At 52.6% G+C, this 19,825-nt stretch overlaps 2 protein-coding genes across 4 annotated transcripts; both read right to left on the bottom strand.

Moving 5' to 3' along the window:
- Nucleotides 1-99: 99 nt before the first annotated feature.
- On the bottom strand, nucleotides 100-8,455 carry LOC102111781 (peptidase inhibitor 16). Of its 3 annotated transcripts, none has more exons than XM_088067001.1 (6): nucleotides 8,292-8,455; nucleotides 5,644-5,862; nucleotides 5,273-5,382; nucleotides 4,391-4,479; nucleotides 2,144-3,997; nucleotides 100-1,792 (listed from the first exon to the last, which is right to left on the bottom strand). In XM_088067001.1, exons 1-6 carry the CDS (start codon nucleotides 8,442-8,444, stop codon nucleotides 1,650-1,652), a joined length of 2,568 nt encoding a protein of 855 aa, XP_087923127.1. In that variant the 5' UTR covers nucleotides 8,445-8,455; the 3' UTR covers nucleotides 100-1,649. The 3 variants fall into 3 exon arrangements, with proteins under 3 accessions (XP_087923127.1, XP_087923128.1, XP_005530208.2); XM_088067002.1 differs by having other exon boundaries at nucleotides 100-1,789; XM_005530151.3 differs by lacking the exon at nucleotides 2,144-3,997.
- Nucleotides 8,456-12,733: 4,278 nt separating this feature from the next.
- Nucleotides 12,734-19,798, bottom strand: LOC148182560 (peptidase inhibitor 16-like). The gene is made up of 6 exons (XM_088067006.1): nucleotides 19,783-19,798; nucleotides 17,183-17,420; nucleotides 15,752-15,964; nucleotides 15,044-15,153; nucleotides 14,673-14,761; nucleotides 12,734-13,705 (listed from the first exon to the last, which is right to left on the bottom strand). The coding sequence occupies exons 2-6, from the start codon at nucleotides 17,333-17,335 to the stop codon at nucleotides 13,563-13,565; spliced, it is 708 nt and encodes a 235-aa protein (XP_087923132.1). The 5' UTR covers nucleotides 17,336-17,420; nucleotides 19,783-19,798; the 3' UTR covers nucleotides 12,734-13,562.
- Between the last annotated feature and the right edge of the window lie 27 nt (nucleotides 19,799-19,825).

Genomic DNA, 19,825 nt, shown 5'->3' with positions numbered 1-19,825 from the left:
ATTGTGTGTGTTTATTGTGTAAAAAGCTTGTGCTGGGCTTCCTAAAACAGGGAACCAGAAGTGCTGTAGCCATAGTTTTTATTTCTTTGTTTGCTCTGAGCTCTTTTTCTCTTGCTTCCCTTGCCCTAGAATTCCTGATGAGGACACATTTTTACTTTACACTCAGCTGGATGCTCAAGAAAAATTCCCTTTGTCATCCTCAATCCCCATAGCCTCCTGCTGCTTTTACACAAGTTTAAAAACATTAAGTTACACCCTTACAAAAAGCAGCACATGGATGCTTTTGGAAAGCCAAAAATCCTGTTCAGGACCCACGGAAGTCATGCTGTCTTTTATCAGTTCCAGGTAAGCACATAATTAAGAGCATTTTACAGGTATAATAAGTTGCTCCCAGGTGTCCAGATTCCCCAGAGAGACAGCGAACAGATTTTCACAACAGGATTTATTCAGTGCATGCTCTGGGGATGCACAGGACAGAGCAGCAGTGGAGGATCTGAATAATGGCCTGCAGGTTATCCTCCACCTCATCCGTAAGAAATGAAAAGTTGCAATGACCAGAGAGGGGGCTGTTGTCTTCCTTCCACCTGTCTGCAAAACTTGTCACATATTTAACGCACCAGACTGGGAATCCTCAGGTGAAGGGAGGAGAGATGTGGGGTAACAAAACACAGTGGCCCAGACAATGTCAGTGCTACTGCAACAAGCCCAGGAGCCACCAATAACTTCTAACAATGTCACTTGTATGTCTGGAGCTCCAATTGTACCAACACATGTGGGGACTTGTTCTCCTTGACCGCACACGCACAAGTTACGTGTCAAGAGGAATCTGTATCCTAATTCAAATACACAGAAATTATGCAAAGAATGAAGCCATGCAGATAAAAGCTACATGAAGGAGCTGGTGGCCTCTCTCAGCTCTGAAGGTTTCTCTTCTGTGCGTGCACACAGGTGCAGGCACACGCGTAAAATAAATCTGTGGCATTGGAGTAACGGGGGGAGGAATGAGACATGTGCCAGACAGCAAGAGAGGGAGGAGAAGAGAGGGAGGAGGCAAGGGCTGCAGAGTGTGAGGAGGAGAGGGGGGATCAGCTGGGTAGTACTGGCCAGAGCTACACCACAACCAGGGGGAAACAGAAATCCTCAAAAAAGCCACTCTATTTAGACGAAAAAGGAAAGAGATAACATATGTCCAAAACTGAAACACATTGGAAAGGAAAAGAGCATTTCTGCTGGAAACTCATCCTGACAAACACCAGAGCCAACCACCATGTCTCATTGTCCCCAAGTCACCCTCTGTCCCCAGGGTCACGCTGTGGCAGGGCCTGCCAGCCAGACGGGTTTGTGGGTGCGTGGGAGAGCTCAACACTTCCAGCCTGGAAATGGAACAGAAGCCAGGAAAAAGGAGAAGCGTCCAAGGTCACCAGCATTATGGCAAACACCCTCCTGCCCTCAGGTCTCCTCAGGAAGGGGACAGAGTTCCCCTGGGACTGCCAGCTGCCCTTGGCTCGCCGGGGCTGCAGCAGAGAAGGCAGCGTAAGGAGGGAGCGTGTGAATTGTCCAAGGAGTCTCCTGAGCCTACCAGGGCTGTGGAATAACCAGTGCTGACAAAAGCCTTGGTGAGGGGTGCAGGGACAGCTGAGGAAGACCCTTCAGAGCAGAAGGCCCACCAGGATGGCACTGGGGAGGAGGAAGAGCGAAAGCCCCAAGCAGGTACTGGGGGCTCCACCTTTGGGTGGATCCACACTTGTCTGGTCCGAGTTTGTCTCCAGTTCTTCTGTGTCCAGGGCACCTGCTGGAAGAGGAGAGGAAAATGTGGAGTTAGAGGGGAAGATCTGGCAGAAGAGAAACTCCCACTCATGCAGGTGTGCCATGATGTGCCCCAAGGCACCATGAGGCAGTAGAGCTCTGGTCCAGGGAAGCTGTGCGTTAGTGGGAGCAGGCTGTGAATGGGACCATGCTTCAGGGACATCCAATCAGCCCCTCAGGGTTAGAGCAAAGAGTGAGGAAAAGTCTTGGTGCCACATACAAGAGGAGGATCCAAAGGACCAGTGTGACACTGCTCCTCCCAAGCCCTCTCCATGCTGCTTGGGGATCCCTGAATGTCCGTGTGTCCATGCCAGGACAAACTCCATGGTTGCCTTACCTGAGAGGGAGGTCTGGAAATGGGGGCTCGGCCCTTTTTTGTCTTTGGAGGATGATGTTAAGCGCAAAAATGTGGGCTCTTCAGGGCTGAGGACCACTGACTTGGAGGGGGTTATGAGCTCAGCTCTATTGAAACCTAACTTCATCTCTGTCACAGCTTGGCTGAAGGATGGAGATGGACTGGAAAAGGCTGATTTCTCTTTCCCATCCTCTTTGACCTCTTTCTTTGTTTCTGGGACTGATCTGGGGCTGAAGGCTGTGCCCATGCTTTCTAATAAGGCTGGATCCTCTGTAGTGAAGGAGCTAAAAGGCTCTCCAGTGTCTGCCTCTGGAGACACTTCATAATCTGGGTCTATGGTGGGCTCAAAGGAAAGAGTGATCTCGGTTGCCTCAGTAAGATCAGATCTTTCTGGCTCTGGCTTTGTGGTTGTGGCAGTTTTCAGTTGTGTCCTTGCTGTTGTGGCAGCTGCTGGTGTTGTAGCAGCAGGTGTTGGCTTGGCTGTAGTGGTGGTAGATGTTGGTGTGGTGGGAGTTGGTTTGGCCGTGGCTGTAGCAAGTTTTGGCTTAGCTACAGTTGGGGTGGGTTTTGGCTTGGCTGTAGGGGTGGTTGTGGTGGGGTTTGGTGTGGAGGTTGTTGGTTTGGTGGTGGTGGTTGTGCTGGGTTTCAGGGGAGTGGATGTCGCCTTGGTGGTAGCTGGCTTAGTGGCAGTGCTTGTTAGGGTGGGTTTTGGTGTGGCGGGTGTTGGCTTGGCCATAGTTGTGGTGATTTTTGGCTTGGATGCAGTGCTGGTGGCTGCTGGCATGGTGGGTCTTGGCTTGGCCATGGCTGTGGTGGCTGCTGGTGTTGTGGGTTTTGGCCTGGCTGGGGTTGTAGGGACTGTGCTGGCAGGTTTTGGCTTGGCTGTGCTGAAGGGTACGTGTGCTGGGGGTTTGGGCTTGGCTGTGGTTGGGAGTGTGGCTGGGGGTGATGGCCTGGCTGTGGTTGTGGTTGGAAGTGCAGATGTAGGTTTTGGTTTGGCTGTGGTAGACACTGGTTGTGTGGGTTCTGGTTCAGCTGTGCTGTGAACTGGTACTGTGGGTTCTGGTTTGGTTGTGGGCTCTGGTTTGGTTGTGGGTTCTGGTTTGGTTGTGGGTTCTGGTTTGGTTGTGGGCTCTGGTTTGGTTGTGGGTTCTGGTTTGGTTGTGGGCTCTGGTTTGGTTGTGGCTGTGGGCTCTGGTTTGGTTGTGGGCTCTGGTTTGGTTGTGGGTTCTGGTTTGGTTGTGGGTTCTGGTTTGGTTGTGGGCTCTGGTTTGGTTGTGGGTTCTGGTTTGGTTGTGGGCTCTGGTTTGGTTGTGGGCTCTGGTTTGGTTGTGGGTTCTGGTTTGGTTGTGGGCTCTGGTTTGGTTGTGGGCTCTGATTTGGTTGTGGCTGTGGGCTCTGGTTTGGCTGTGGCTGTGGGTTCTGGTTTGGTTGTGGGTTCTGGTTTGGTTGTGGGTTCTGGTTTGGTTGTGGGCTCTGTTTTGGTTGTGGCTGTGGGCTCTGGTTTGGTTGTGGGCTCTGGTTTGGCTGTGGCTGTGGGCTCTGGTTTGGTTGTGGGCTCTGGTTTGGCTGTGGCTGTGGGCTCTGGTTTGGTTGTGGCTGTGGGCTCTGGTTTGGCTGTGGGCTCTGGTTTGGTTGTGGGCTCTGGTTTGGTTGTGGGCTCTGGTTTGGCTGTGGCTGTGGGCTCTGGTTTGGCTGTGGCTGTGGGCTCTGGTTTGGTTGTGGCTGTGGGCTCTGGTTTGGCTGTGGCTGTGGGCTCTGGTTTGGCTGTGGCTGGGGTGGATGGCCTTGCCTTTGCTGTCACAGAGGCCGGAGTGGTCTCTTCTACAACGAGTTCTGGTGAGAGATGAAAAGTGCCTTGGGTTAGGGCTGGCTCAGCTGACCTCAATGGATCCCCTGCACTGAGCAGGACCAGCAGAAGCCAGTGAGGGGCTGAAACAGAAGCTGACCCCTCTCAGATCACTCTGGGCCATTCCCCACTCCAGGATTCCCAACCTGGAGACATCCCATGTCCCTCACAACCTCCTGCCATGCAAGGGGCAAATAATGCTGCCTAATGGGGTACAAGCCCTTCCTTATCTTAAGGCACTTGTCCTTTCTCATGCTCCAGCCCTGGAAATGCAGTTCAAGGGCTTCCTGAGAGCTCCAGGAGGGTTCAGAGCTCAGACCCAGCCCAGCGTCTCAGTCCCAACAGCCCCTTCAGGGCCACGCGTGGCTCTGCTCACTCACCACACAGGTTGTTCACACAGACTGTGCCCGTGGGACACGTTTCACACGAGGGTCCTTCCGTGTAGGGCTTTTTGCCTTTCATGTTACCCCTGGAAGCAGAAAATGCCAAGATAAAGAGGGTGTGAGGAAAGGGGAAACACCCATCCCAGAGAGGGGGCTGATTCAGCTGGGATCTCCCAGCCAAGGCAAAACTTGGGATGAATGTAGAAAACAGAGAAAACAGGCCTTGATCTCCTGCCATGGCCTGTCAGGGCTGTTTAGTCACCAGCCTGACCCCAAGGCAGCTAAAGCCAGGGCAGACAACTCCATGGAGCAGATCCCTCACCCCCCTCAGAACAGAGCAGGGGATGGGCACTGAAAAAAGGAATTCCATCTCACTTCTGCTCCAGACCCCCAGGAAGGTCTGCAGCCACTGGCTGCTCTTGGTGCTCTCAGCAGCTCCGAGCAAGTGGTGCCAAGGCTGGTCCCAGGGCTGGGAAGGGGGTACCCAGCTCTTCTCCCACGTCCAACCCTTCCTGCTGCTGCAAAAGGCCTTCTCCACCCCAGGCGATGGCTGCTGCCAGCAGGGAAGACCAAGACCCAGGGAGTTGTTTGTACCCTCAGCTACTGCCACCTCAGCCTTGAGCAGCTCTCGGGGAAGAAGGTCCCTCCCTGGGTGTGTGTCAGGAGCTAAACCAGCCCACAGCAGTCATAATCATGGGCCAGGATCTCCAGACAACCCTTCCTTACTCTGGGACCAACCCAAGATAACAGAAGCATTATTTGGAACTTCTATTTCTGACCAAGGACAAACCCTGCTGTGACATAAGGACTGAAGCTAGGGCATTTCCAGCACAGAAATCCCACTGAGATGCATCAATCCGTGCAGGGCCTGGGACTTACGGGGGATAATAGTTGCAAACAAGTAGGTGCATGTTCTGTGTTTCAATTCCATCGATCTTCTCACAAAAATGTGCCCCGCAGCCAATCTGATGTGTGTTTGACCAGACCACCTAAGGCAAAGATCAGGGTGGAGGTGAGGGGATTGGGTGAAGGCAGCCTGTCCCCTGGCCTTAAAGGCTGCTCCAAAGACCTCCTCATCCCACAGAGTGGTCCCCAGATCCCACATCCCCACATTGCTTTGGCATTCAGGATCCACCACCATCTCTACCCCTACCAAGCTTGTGAAGAAACACTCAGACTTCGTCTCTCTCTGAGAAAATCTGGCACCCAGCTCTGCTGAGCAGCACCCCCTCCACCCCAGCAGCTGGTACCTGGGTGTAGTGACCACACATCTGCCCGGGGACACACGTGGATGTTGTCAAGTTGTAGAATTTCTCCTCCCCATTCCAGTCTTCCACAGCAAATTCTAGTTCCAGGGTTGGGGCCATAGCAAAGAGGTTTTCTCCCCGTCGGCCTCTCTCCTTGTTGTGATCCCAGATGCACTTCTCTGCATAGGATTGAGCAAGGACCTCCAGCTCCTTGTCCCAGGTCTGAAAGGAGCTCGGTGTCAGCACACAGAGAGGGACACTGGGCTCTCCAACACAAACAAGGCACTTACCAAGGACCCCTGCGCTGTCTGGCCACAGTTTCCCCATCCATGAGGAAAATTCAAAACCCTCCCTAACACAGTCCTCAGGACAGGGGAGCTCCATGGTCAGTCCCAGCACAAACTAAACCTTGGTTTATGGGTCAGACAGGAGAAGGTCAGGGCACTAGCACGACCCTCACAACCTCTCCTGGAGCTCATCTAACACCATCATGGAGCATCCTCAACCCAGCGTGGAGAAACAATGAAGTTGTGGAGGAAGGACAGAAACCCATCTTCGGTCATGCCAGAGGGGCCTGGGGCCATCCCTCCTCGCCCAGGGTGGGGATAGGAGGGGAATGGGACACATCTCTCCTGGCAGCTGTACAAAGCCTGGGAGCACACGCTTCTGGGAAACATCATCTGTTTGTCTGGAACTGAGATGCGTCTGTCTGGCTGCCAGCCAGGAGCCCCCTCTGGAGCGGCAGCAGCCCCACCACCAGCTGAGCCCCTGCCCACAGGGATGTGCAGGAGGAGAAGGAGGAGGAGAAGGTGGAGAGCTTTTCTCACAGGCATGCATGTGGGGAATCCTACACTGCAGCTGTTTGGACCGTCCTTGATGGAGAGAACAGCTTGGCTGCTGGAAGGCAGCCCTGCAAACAGGGGGTCCTGAGGGGGGACCTTCCTGGACAGAGCCAGCTGGATCCAAAAGGTGCCAGACAGGAGGGCATGTCACCATTGGGATGGTGAGGGGATGAGGACAAGCCCAAAGACACCTGGATGTGACACAGAATTTTGGTTCACCTCCCACCATGGCCCCAAGCCACACTGGCAGAGATGGCTGGAGACCCGATGTGGGGAGCACACACCCCTCTCCCTCTGGCACGGAGCTGGGTTCCATGAACAGGGGACTCACACCTGCAGATTTGCCTCATTAGTAAAGTGGCTTTGGGCTACAGATTCCTCCTCTTCAACTAAATATTTCCTAAGCAACCAGCCCCATGTCCCAAAAGGAAGCACAGGGTGACCTCAGCCAGGCATAGTGCCACGGCAGCAGGTGAACCCAGAGACAAAGACAGCCCAAGCAAAGGTCCCAGGAGGGAGGTGAGGATGGTGTTCTCATGGAAAACCTCTACTGAGGAATTAGGGCTGCTGTGAGCTAAACATTTGCTGGGCTTCAAAATGAAAAAGCCTTTGGCTCCAGACCACGAGCAGGTCCTGTGTGTTTAAGCAGGAGCAGAAGCTGCAGAAGGAGCATCTCAAAGCACAGGGGCTGCAATCAAAGATTCAGCCAGGAGCAGCCCCCACAGGTTTGGAATTGCACTGACTTAAGGACCCTGAGAGATCATTTCCCTCAGGTTTTCTCTAAGACTTTGGCTCCAAAGCCCTGATACTCTGAGTTTGCTGTGCCTGGTGGGTTTGATGAGATCATGACGCTGGGCGTTCTGGCTCTGTCCCCTTTGAGTCTGCAGCCACTGGTCAAGCCTTCTCTCCCTGAATTTAACTTTTTGCTTCTTCTAATTGTTAAGAATTTCCATTTATCAGCCTACAAAGGTTTTACTTATTCTGGGCAACTTCTGGGCCAGGCAGGGAGGTGTCCTAAAAGCACAATGTGACCCAAAGAGGAAAGGACTCCAAGTCTCCGTGATAAACAATTATCCTTCTCTGTGTGATTTGCAAACAGGGAGGAAAAATCACATGTGGTGCAAGATAAAATTTGATAGCCAACTTTTAATCAAATCAAAAGTCTGAACAAGACAAAAAAGCAGCATCAGCACCAAGCTTGTTTTTGGTCTTACTACAGGTCCCACATCAGTGGGACCTGACTTGATTTCCCCAAGCAAAACAGGGGATCCTGCATCTCCAAGACACCAAGTCATGGTGAAGATTAGGAGTGTGACGAGCCCAAGTAACTGAAAGACCTTGACTGACAAGTTGACATTCCCTCCAACAGATAAAAGTACCACCACCTGCACAGGAAAATACAGAGCACTGTGTGATGTCCCACACAGCAGCATTCCCCCACCAGCTCTTGGCAAAGTCTCCACATCACAGCACCTGCTCATGGCAGTGCCTCACCTGCCCTTCCTGCCATCACAGGGAGCTCCAGCAGGCACTCATGTGAGTGAGAGCTGCATCATTCTCATGAAGAGCATCAGGGGACTCACATCACACTTAGGAACTCGCAGAAAATGATCAAAGACAACTCCAAAGGTGAAGGAAACTCTTCTCTTTAGAGGCAGTTTGGGGAACCCCTCCATTGACACCGACTTGTAACCCTACACGAGAATTGCTCTGCCTCCCCTCAGGAACACCCTGATCTCTCCTTGCATTAAGATCACACCTTGGACCACACAAACACCCCAATATTCCTCTGTAATAAAAGCCACTTACCATCTTCATCATAGCCTTGGCAGGAGGAGAGACCTGGGAGCGATATCTATTATGCTCATCCAAGATGATCTTCTTTTCTTCATCACTCAGGGACCAGCTCAGCTCCAGCACTGAGAGCACCAGGAGAACGGGAGGAAGACCTGAGCTCAGCATCGTGCAGGCAGCTTCTGCTCTCAGCAGCCCACGGCTCTGGCAGTCAGATTTAAAGCACCTCCCAAAAGCAAGGAACACCCAACAGCTTGAAGATTGGGGAGGAAATGTATTTATTAAGAGTTTTGGAGCCATGCAGAACACACCCATCTCACATATCAGACTTGATGGAGAGGCAGCAGTGCCAGTGAACACGTGGGGTCCTCTCCTGGGGACAGACCCTGTGCCCTGAATCCTAATCCCTGGATTGGTATTCTTCATCCAGGCCTCTGCTTCTCCAAACATCAGCCATCCCCTGAACCCTCAGTTACAGGTTCTCTCTTCTACCTCCTGTTCCATTTCTCCTAATCTATAACAATACTCCCACAGCAATTGACAAAGCCCTGTTTTCACACGGGTCTTCCCCCGTCCCTGGAATTGCAGCTGCGTTAGAAACAAAGGCAGCAAGATGCAATTGCTGAGAGCAGTTTGCAGCACAGCAACTCCCCAGACAGACAGAGCCCACCTCAGCCAGCCCCGTGTCTGTGTTGGGGGGACAGCATTTGGCAGCTGAGGAGCAGCCCCTGGGCTCCCCCAGCCTCTGGGAACGGGAAAGCAGAGGGTTGATGCCTCTTCCCTCAACCATCAGGAGACGGGGGAGCAGGAGAGGAAGAACAGGGTACAGAGCTGAAACTGCCCCGAACAGGGGAGCTGAGAGTCTGTGGCTGCCCTCAGGGCTGGCTGGAATGACCAAAACATCAGTTCTGTGGGGACAGACTGTGCTCCCTCCCCGCAGGCACCTGGAGGGCTCAGCATCCGTGTCCCGCATCCCCCGCTCCGGAGCCTCTCTGGCCGAGCCCCCCGGGCTGCTCCAGCCTCGGCTCCCCATCTGCGATTGTGCAAGCGCCCGGCCCGGCTCCAGGAGCTCCGCTGGGATCGCAGCCTGTTCGGGAGGATCAGCGGGTGGGCAGCTCTGGAGAGCGGAGCCAAGTTAATCACACGCTGCCGGCTCTGCCTCCCCCCTCCCCTCCCCGCTCCCCAGGCAATGCTTTGTCGGTGTTCCTCTGCTTTTGGACCACACGGATCAGCTCTATCACCACAACAGCTCTCCTGCTGCCCCCCAGTTCTCAGCTCTGTGTATTACTTCGTTCTTCACTAGCTCTGGGGTCAGCCATACCCTCAATTGTCCAACAATTCCTGCAAGTGGGGTCTGAGGCCAACATCTCACCAGGTCTTCAACTCAGGTGGTCAAACCAGACATGCCCATGTATTGCTAAGGCAAATCTGTCTCTTGATGGAGGCACCTCAACATATTTGCTGTTGTATCTCTGGAGACCTGGAGAAACACCTAGAAAAAATCAACATGGGCTCCAGCTCCTGCTGGGCAGCTCACCATGGCCTGGCTTACAAGTAGTAAGTGCTGAGAATCATAGAGCCATGGAATGGTTTGGAAAGAACCTGAGAGCTCATCTCATTCCAACCCCTCTGCCATGAGCAAGGACACCTTCCACGAGAGCAGTGCAGGTGCTGGTCTCTCCAAACATGATGTGGAGATGCAGGACCAAACTCCGCATGGCCCTTGGCACCCTGGCTGAGCCCTGCAGGGGAGAGCATGGCAACAAGGATGAAGGAAAATGGGATACACAGAGCTTGTGAGGAAGAGCAAACAGCCCTGGAGGAGTCATCACCAGGGCATGCGGCTCATGGGGTAATGTGAGTAAGAGCTGATGCCTTTGGCAACAGCAGGGCGGCTGCCAAAGGGGTGCAGGGCCATTTCTCAACTCCCAACCTGCTCCGATGACTCCTTCTGGAGCCAGTGTCTGAAGCATCAAGATTAGCAGTGCAAGGTCCGAGCCCCACCCTGGAGCTGAGACACTCGTGTCCAGCCGGCATTAGGTAAGTGTGTGTGGAATGCAGCTTTCCTTCTGCTCGCACAAGGAACAGCCCATCCCCACACCCCGGGGACAGGAGCCACACACCGACACCTGACAGGCTCTGCTCCAGCCTGCTGGCTCCAGAGGCCCCACTCTGCAGCACAGAAGTGACCAAGCCTGGGTTGCTACTGACTCACGTCTCGAGGGTCTCCAGTGGGGCTGGCCAGTGTCTGACAAGGCTCCTGCACTGCTGTGGGAGTAGCAGGATCTCTCTCTTCTCCCTACTCGCCCGGATTTATGAGCTCTGGAGGAGTTTATCGCCTTCCACCCTATTCATTCATCCATTTTATTATTTAAAAATGCTAGGATACAAGTGTTGACTGGTAATCCCTCTGAGTTGGGCAGGGTGAGAATGGGGTATTGTCCAAACCAGTACAGTGAGCGCCAAGGGGAGCTGAAGTGAGGGAGGCTACGGTGAGACACTCAATCAATATTGACTCATCCAATTGTGTCTGTCACCACAATGCCTCAATAGCTGCAGGAACAGCCCCATTCCCCCCAATTCCACCTCAGCATGTCACTAGGACCAGCAGGTTCTCTAGAGAAGTACCAGCCTCCTGCAGCCTTTCCAAGGATATGTCAAACGAGCTCTAGATGAGGAAAATGAACAGGGCTCACTTGCAGCTCTTTGACCAAAGTATCAAAACCTCCCCTGGGTCATCCCAGTTTTGCCATTGTGGTCTCACCTCTGGGTTTCCCACCCTAACGATGCAGAAGGTGTGAGCACCACTCCCTCTGACAGCTGAAGGCAGCAGCTACTCTGGAAGCCGTGCTGCAGACTGAGGCTTGGAAGATTTGGCCAGAATCGATTACTTAACACCAGGAGAAGTGCCCTCCTGTTTTAGTTTTGCAGGTGGTTGCAATGGCATGGAAGGGCAAGACCATTTAGCAAAGAGCAGCCAGGAAACAAGATCAAGAAAGGTAGGTCCTCCCCAGACCCTCACAGGACACTGTGGGACAAGAGCACTTCCAGCCCAAACACTGCGGGAAGCTGGATGGACCGGCCAGCAGCATAACCCCAAATGCAAATACCCAGCAGGGTGTGAGCTCGCCACAACTGTTCTGGCCCACTGCATTCACGGGAGATTCAAGAGCTGAAGCAAAAGAACCTCCTCTCACTCCACCTGCAGCAAACACCTCCCTGTCCCTGCTGGAAACGGACCCAGGGATGGAGGCAACCAAGCAGGTGAGGTTCATAAAGAAGCCAGGCCTCCTAAACACCACAGATCCCACCGTTTAACCAGCCCAGCTGATGGTTAATGCCTCCTCCTCCTCCCACCACACAGGGCTGTAAGGACCTGGCAGAATCTTTGCCAGGGTCACCCCAGTGCCAGAGTCCCCTTTATGCCAACCCCAGAAAAGGAGTGGAAATGCTGCAAAAGTCTCCCTTGAATGTTTTGTGCATTCTCCCCTGTGCAGCACACCAAACCCTGCCCTTGCCTAAACCCCCAAAGTCAGGATGAAGCCAAAGCCCCCAAATTCCCTTGTGGGCAGGCTCAGCCCCGCTGGCCTGGGGAGCAGGGCAAGAGGAAAGCGGATTTCCTTCTGGCTTGGACTTTGCTGCTGCGAGGAACTCTATAAATAGGTCCTTGCACAACAGCCTGACTCCACAAGGCAAAGCCTTCAGGAGAACAAAACTCAGGAGTTTTCACAAGGTTCGTAGCCCCACACCAGTGATAAAACACCTGAATCCTGGAATGATGGTGGTGGCTGTTAATCAGCAGCCTCGATGTTGTGCCTCCTTGGCTCTAAGCAGGGTGGGACATCCAGCACTGCAAAAAATCAGGGTTTGCTCGAGTGCCCTGATCTTGCTGGGAGGAGAAATGGTTTTGTGCTCTTTGTAGTGTTTCTAGGGAACTTTTAGGGAATGCCACACTGTCCTTCACGCAGATGCAAAACCTGACAAGGTCCTGAAATGCTCTCTCATCTCCGACCCCACTCCCCTGTCCCGGGTGAGGAGCAGCCTGGGGGGCTGTATTTTTATCCTCTGTCCAGAGGCCAGGGATGGGTTTGTCCCCCGAAGGCAGCTGGGCAGCAGAAATAATAGAGGTTATTTCTAATGTGATTCTTAGCTCCAGCTGAAGCTGGCGATGGAACAGAGCTCAGAGCTGCGGGCAGGGTGTGCGGGGCGAGTTGAGCTGCCCAGTTCTCAGCGGTGCCTCTCCCAGTGCCATCTGCTGGTCAGGCCGGACTGGCAGTGACCTCAGCCAGGGTCCTGCAGCACAGCTGGGGCTGCCGAGCCACCAGTGACCTGTAACAGCAGCACTTGCATGTCTGGAGCTCAGATTGTACCAACACATGTGGGGACTTGTTCTCTGACCACACACGCACAAGTTTCACATCAAGCAGGATCTGTATTTAAATTCAAATACACAGAAATTATGCAAAGAATGAAGCCATGCAGATAAAAGCTACATGAAGGAGCTGGTGGCCTCTCTCAGCTCTGAAGGTTTCTCTTCTGTGCGTGCACACAGGTGCAGGCACACGTGTAAAATAAATCTGTGGCATTGGAGTAACGGGGGGAGGAATGAGACATGTGCCAGACAGCAAGAGAGGGAGGAGAAGAGAGGGAGGAGGCAAGGGCTGCAGAGTGTGAGGAGGAGAGGGGGGATCAGCTGGGTAGTACTGGCCAGAGCTACACCACAACCAGGGGGAAACAGAAATCCTCAAAAAAGCCACTCTATTTAGACGAAAAAGGAAAGAGATAACATATGTCCAAAACTGAAACACATTGGAAAGGAAAAGAGCATTTCTGCTGGAAACTCATCCTGACAAACACCAGAGCCAACCACCATGTCTCATCTACAAACACCAAAGCCAACCACCATGTCTCATTGTCCCCAAGTCACCCTCTGTCCCCAGGGTCACGCTGTGGCAGGGCCTGCCAGCCAGACGGGTTTGTGGGTGCGTGGGAGAGCTCAACACTTCCAGCCTGGAAATGGAACAGAAGCCAGGAAAAAGGAGAAGCATCCAAGGTCACCAGCATTATGGCAAACACCCTCCTGCCCTCAGGTCTCCTCAGGAAGGGGACAAAGTTCCCCTGGGACTGCCAGCTGCCCTTGGCTCGCCGGGGCTGCAGCAGAGAAGGCAGCGTAAGGAGGGAGCGTGTGAATTGTCCAAGGAGTCTCCTGAGCCTACCAGGGCTGTGGAATAACCAGTGCTGACAAAAGCCTTGGTGAGGGGTGCAGGGACAGCTGAGGAAGACCCTTCAGAGCAGAAGGCCCACCAGGATGGCACTGGGGAGGAGGAAGAGTGAAAGCCCCAAGCAGGTACTGGGGGCTCCACCTTTGGGTGGATCCACACTTGTCTGGTCCGAGTTTGTCTCCAGTTCTTCTGGGGCCCAGGCAGAAACTGAAGGAAGAGAATGTGAAGTTAGAAGAGAAGATCCTCCTCAGTGATGGAGCTAAAAGGCTCTCCAATGCCTGCCTCTACCTCTGGAGATGTGTCTAACATGGGCTCAAAGGAAAGAGTGATTCTGTTTGCCTCAGCAGGATCAGGTCCTTCTGCTCTGGCTTTGTGGTTGTGGCAGTTTTCGGTGGTGTCTGTCGGTGTGGCATGTGCTGGTGTTGTAGCAGCAGATATTGGCTTAGCCAGAGTTGTGGTTAGTTTAGGCTTAGCCAGAGTTGTGATGTGTTTCGTTGTTGTGGGCTTTGGACTGGCTGGGGTTATTGTTGGAAGCATGGTGGCAGATGTTTGTTTGGCTCCTGTGATGGGTGAGTGTTGGAGGATTGGGTTTGGCTGTGTTTGGCAGTGTGGCTGTGGGTGGTGGCTTGGCGGTGATTGTGGTTGGAAGTGAATTTTTGGATGGTGGCTTGGCTGTGGTTCTGGTGGCTTCTGATGCTGTGTGTTCTGGTTTGGCTCTGGTGTGTACTGGTACTGTGGGCTCTGGTTTGGCTGTGGCTGTGAGTTTTGGCAGGGCTGAAAGAGATGCAGAGATGAAAAGTGCCTTGGGTTAGGGCTGGCTCAGCTGACCTCAATGGATCCCCTGCACTGAGCAGGACCAGCAGAAGCCAGTGAGGGGCTGAAACAGAAGCTGACCCCTCTCAGATCACTCTGGGCCATTCCCCACTCCAGGATTCCCAACCTGGAGACATCCCATGTCCCTCACAACCTCCTGCCATGCAAGGGGCAAATAATGCTGCCTAATGGGGTACAAGCCCTTCCTTATCTTAAGGCACTTGTCCTTTCTCATGCTCCAGCCCTGGAAATGCAGTTCAAGGGCTTCCTGAGAGCTCCAGGAGGGTTCAGAGCTCAGACCCAGCCCAGCGTCTCAGTCCCAACAGCCCCTTCAGGGCCACGCGTGGCTCTGCTCACTCACCACACAGGTTGTTCACACAGACTGTGCCCGTGGGACACGTTTCACACGAGGGTCCTTCCGTGTAGGGCTTTTTGCCTTTCATGTTACCCCTGGAAGCAGAAAATGCCAAGATAAAGAGGGTGTGAGGAAAGGGGAAACACCCATCCCAGAGAGGGGGCTGATTCAGCTGGGATCTCCCAGCCAAGGCAAAACTTGGGATGAATGTAGAAAACAGAGAAAACAGGCCTTGATCTCCTGCCATGGCCTGTCAGGGCTGTTTAGTCACCAGCCTGACCCCAAGGCAGCTAAAGCCAGGGCAGACAACTCCATGGAGCAGATCCCTCACCCCCCTCAGAACAGAGCAGGGGATGGGCACTGGGCCTGGAACTCACGGGGGATAATAGCTGCAAACAAGCAGTTGTGTGTTCTCTTTTTCGATTCCCTCGATCTTCTTACAATAACTGTTCCCACAGCCAATGTGAGTTGTTCCTGCCCGGACCACCTAAGGCAAAGACCAGGGTTGAAGGTGAGGTGATGGCTGAAGGCACGCTCTCCCCTGACCTTAAAGGCTGCTCCAGTATCTTCCTCATCTCCCAGTGTGTGCTCCAGATCTCACATCCCCATGTTGCTTTGGCATTCAGGATCTTCCCTTGCCCTTGCCCTTGCCCCTGTCTGAACCACCTTCCCAAGGTCATATATTCCTGTGCCACAGGTTTCCTACCATACAGTCTACCCAGGCAGAGCATCACCAGCTCTGCTTTGGTCTTGGATCCATCCATCCATCCATCCATCCATCCATGCACTTACCATCACCATCTCTTCTCCTCCTTGCTCCCACCCAAACTGTGAAGAAACACTCAGACCTCATCCTTCTACCCAAGACAAGCTGGCACTGAGCTCTGCTGAGCAGCCAAAAAAAGGGTTGCAGAGCTTGTCTCAAAAAAGGTCTTCTCCAAAAGGCTGCTCATGGATGACTCCAGGTCCTACTCTGTAATCATGAATCCCACCTGGTTCCCTGTCCTTTTGCAAGGATTTTGGGAGGAGCTGGGGCACTGGTACAGCTCCTGTCCCAACAGCCCCTCCACCCCAGCAGCTGGTACCTGGGTGTAGCTGTCACATTTCTGCCCAGGGACACACGTGGATGTTGTGAAGTTGTAGAATTTCTTCTCCCTGTTCCATTCTTCAACAGCAAATTTCACATCCAGGCTTGGGGCCATAGCAAAGAGGTTCTCCCTTCCTGGGCCTCCATTCTGACCCCAGATGCACTTCTGCGCATGGTTTTGAGCAACGATCTCCAGGTCCATGTCCCAGGTCTGAAAGGAGCTCGGTGTCAGCACACAGAGAGGGACACTGGGCTCTCCAACACAAACCAAGGACCCCTGCGCTGTCTGGCCACAGTTTCCCCATCCATGAGGAAAATTCAAAACCCTCCCTAACACAGTCCTCAGGACAGGGGAGCTCCATGGTCAGTCCCAGCACAAACTAAACCTTGGTTTATGGGTCAGACAGGAGAAGGTCAGGGCACTAGCACGACCCTCACAACCTCTCCTGGAGCTCATCTAACACCATCATGGAGCATCCTCAACCCAGCGTGGAGAAACCATCACAGTGCTGAGGGTTCTGGCTCTGTCCCCTTTGAGTCTGCAGTCACTGGTTAGACCTCCTCTCTCTGAATTTAACTTTTAGCTTTTTTTGTTTGTTTTTTACCATTTACTAGCCCACAAAGGCCTTACTCAGCCTTGGCAACTTTGGGGAGGTGTCCTACAAGCACACTGTTACCCAAGGAGGAAAGGGCTCCAACTTTCCAGGATAAACAGCAGTCCTTCTCCTCCCCATGATTTGTAAACAGTGAGGAAAAATCACATGTGGTGCAAGATAAAATTTGATAGCCAACTTTTAATCAAATCAAGAGTCTGAACAAGACAAAAAGCACCAGCTCTAGAGCTCGGTTTTGCTCCCATTGCAGCCACATGTGATGTGGGACCTGACTCGATTTCCCCAAGCAAAACAGGGGATCCCTCATGTCCAAGGCAGCTCTGCACAAGGCAAGGTGAGGAGTAGGAGTATGACGAGTCCAAATAACTGACAGACTTGACCGACATGTTTGAAGTTGATGCAAATACAGAGCACTGTGTGATGTCCCACACAGCAGCATTCTCCCACCAGCTCTTGGCAAAGTCTCCACATCACAGCACCTGCTCATGGCAGTGCCTCACCTGCCCTTCCTGCCATCACAGGGAGCTCCAGCAGGCACTCATGTGAGTGAGAGCTGCATCATTCTCATGAAGAGCATCAGGGGACTCACATCACACTTAGGAACTCGCAGAAAATGATCAAAGACAACTCCAAAGGTGAAGGAAACTCTTCTCTTTAGAGGCAGTTTGGGGAACCCCTCCATTGACACCAACTTGTAACCCTACACGAGAATTGCTCTGCCTCCCCTCAGGAACACCCTGATCTCTCCTTGCATTAAGATCACGCCTTGGACCACACAAACACCCCAATATTCCTCTGTAATAAAAGCCACTTACCATCTTCATCATAGCCTTGGCAGGAGGAGAGACCTGGGAGCGATATCTATTATGCTCATCCAAGATGATCTTCTTTTCTTCATCACTCAGGGACCAGCTCAGCTCCAGCACTGAGAGCACCAGGAGAACGGGAGGAAGACCTGAGCTCAGCATCGTGCAGGCAGCTTCTGCTCTCAGCAGCCCACGGCTCTGGCAGTCAGATTTAAAGCACCTCCCAAAAGCAAGGAACACCCAACAGCTTGAAGATTAGGGAGGAAATGTATTTATTAAGAGTTTTGGAGCCCCATGAGACACACCCATGTCACATACTGGCCTTGATGGAGAGGCTGCCCTGGGGCTGGTGCCAACAAACATGCATGGTCACTCCCCATGCCTGAATTCTAATCCCTGGACTGGCATTCTTCATCCAGGCCTCTGTTTCTCCAAACGCCAGCCATCTCCTGAGCCCTCAGTTATGGGTCCCCTCTTCTACCTCCTGTCCTTTTTCTCAAAATCTTAGAATCCATTCACTCACATTTCCTGAGTTTATCCATGGGGATGCTATGGAACAGTGTCAAAAACCTTGTTGAAGTCAAGGTAGACACCACCCACTGCTCTCCTCTCACCCCATCCTGCTGTGCCATCATAGAAGGCATCAGATTGGCCAAGCAGGATTTCCTCTTGGTGAATCCATGCTGACCACTCCCAATAACTTCCTTTACTTTCAGATGCTTGGTGATGATCTTCAGAATGAGCTGTTCCATCACCTTTCCAGGGTTGAAAGTGAGGCTGACTGGCTGGGAGTTTCCCAGACCATCTTTCTTGCCTTTTGTGAAAACAGGAGTTATCATTTTCTGCAGTGACTGGGCACCTGTCTCATTCTTCAGGGTTTTTCAAAGATGGTGGAGAGTGGCTAAAGCAACAACCTCTGACAGCTCCCTCAGCGCCTCTGGGTGCATCCCACCATGGATTAATGGGTATTAAGTCTGCCTGGCTGATCTCTCTCAACTTTCTGTGACCAAGGGGAAGTTTTCCTTTCTCACTCCTTCATCTCTTACTTCCACTGTCTGGGATTCCTGATTGCTGCTCTCAGCAGTAAAGACTGAGGCAAAGAACGTGTTGAGTAATTTCACCTCCTCTATGTCTTCTGTGCCCAGGACACCCACTGGATTCAGCAGCAGCCCCACATTTTCCCTGTTCTCCCTTTTGCTGCTGATGTATTTGGAGAAGCTCTTGTTCTTGATATCGTTTGCCAGACTCAATTCCAGGTGGACTGTGGCCTTCCTCGTTGCATCCTTGCATACCCTGAACATGTTCCTATAGATCTCTCATGTGCCTGTCCCTTTTTCAACATCCCATATATTTTTCTTCCATTTGAGAATTGCTAGAACCTCCCTGCTCTTCCATGCAGGTCTCCTGTCCCCTTTGCTTGATTTCTGGATCATGGAGGTACACTGGTCTTGAATTTGGATGCTTGAATACTGACCAGCTTTCTTGGGCCCCCTTCCCTTCTAGAGTCCTATTCCATGGGATTCCTCTGAGTAGGTCTTTGGAAAGGTTGAATTGGCTCTCTGGAAAACCAGGGTTCTAGCCCTGCTACTGCTTTGCTTCCCCATACAGGATCCTGAGTTTCACCATAACATGGTGAAAGGCAAGGCTTTCCCCAACCTTCCCATCTTCAACCAGCCCCTCCTAAGGTCCAGAAACACACCTCTCCTCCTTGGCTCCTCCACCACTTGTATCAGAAAGTTATTTTCAATGATCTGCAGGAACTTCCTGGATTTTCAGCCTGTGGCAGGCTGTGTTGTCTCTCCAACAAGTATCAGGATGGTTGAAGTTCCCCAGGGGAACCAGGACCTGTGACCATGAGGCTACTTTCAGCTGCCCATAGAAAACCTCATCAACTTCCTGCTCCTCACAGGTGCCCTGTAGTAAATACCCACCAGTGTCATCCACACCCTATAACAATTGACAAAGCCCTGTTTTCACAGAGAACTCTATCCCTGGAATTGCAGCTGCGTTAGAAACAAAGGCAGCAAGATGCAATTGCTGAGAGCAGTTTGCAGCACAGCAACTCCCCAGACAGACAGAGCCCACCTCAGCCAGCCCCGTGTCTGTGTTGGGGGGACAGCATTTGGCAGCTGAGGAGCAGCCCCTGGGCTCCCCCAGCCTCTGGGAACAGGGGAAAGCAGAGGGTTGATGCCTCTTCCCTCAACCATCAGGAGACGGGGGAGCAGGAGAGGAAGAACAGGGTACAGAGCTGAAACTGCCCCGAACAGGGGAGCTGAGAGTCTGTGGCTGCCCTCAGGGCATATATAACCAAATAATAATAACCAAATATTATAGAATAATATAAATATAATATATATATATATAATTTATATATATATATAATATATATATATAATAGAATATAATAGAATAACCAAAACATCGGCTCTGCATTGACAGGATATATGGAATGCAGCTTTCCTTCTGCTCGCACAAGGAACAGCCCATCCCCACACCCCGGGGACAGGAGCCACACACCGACACCTGACAGGCTCTGCTCCAGCCTGCTGGCTCCAGAGGCCCCACTCTGCAGCACAGAAGTGACCAAGCCTGGGTTGCTACTGACTCACGTCTTGAGGGTCTCCAGCGGGGCTGGCCAGTGTCTGACAAGGC

The sequence above is a fragment of the Pseudopodoces humilis genome, chromosome 26 (assembly GCF_049639895.1).
Source record: "Pseudopodoces humilis isolate 2021_Gansu_Grassland_sample_001 chromosome 26, ASM4963989v1, whole genome shotgun sequence".
Taxonomy (NCBI): Eukaryota; Metazoa; Chordata; class Aves; order Passeriformes; family Paridae; genus Pseudopodoces; species Pseudopodoces humilis.
This window is presented reverse-complemented; position numbering and strand designations above follow the sequence as displayed.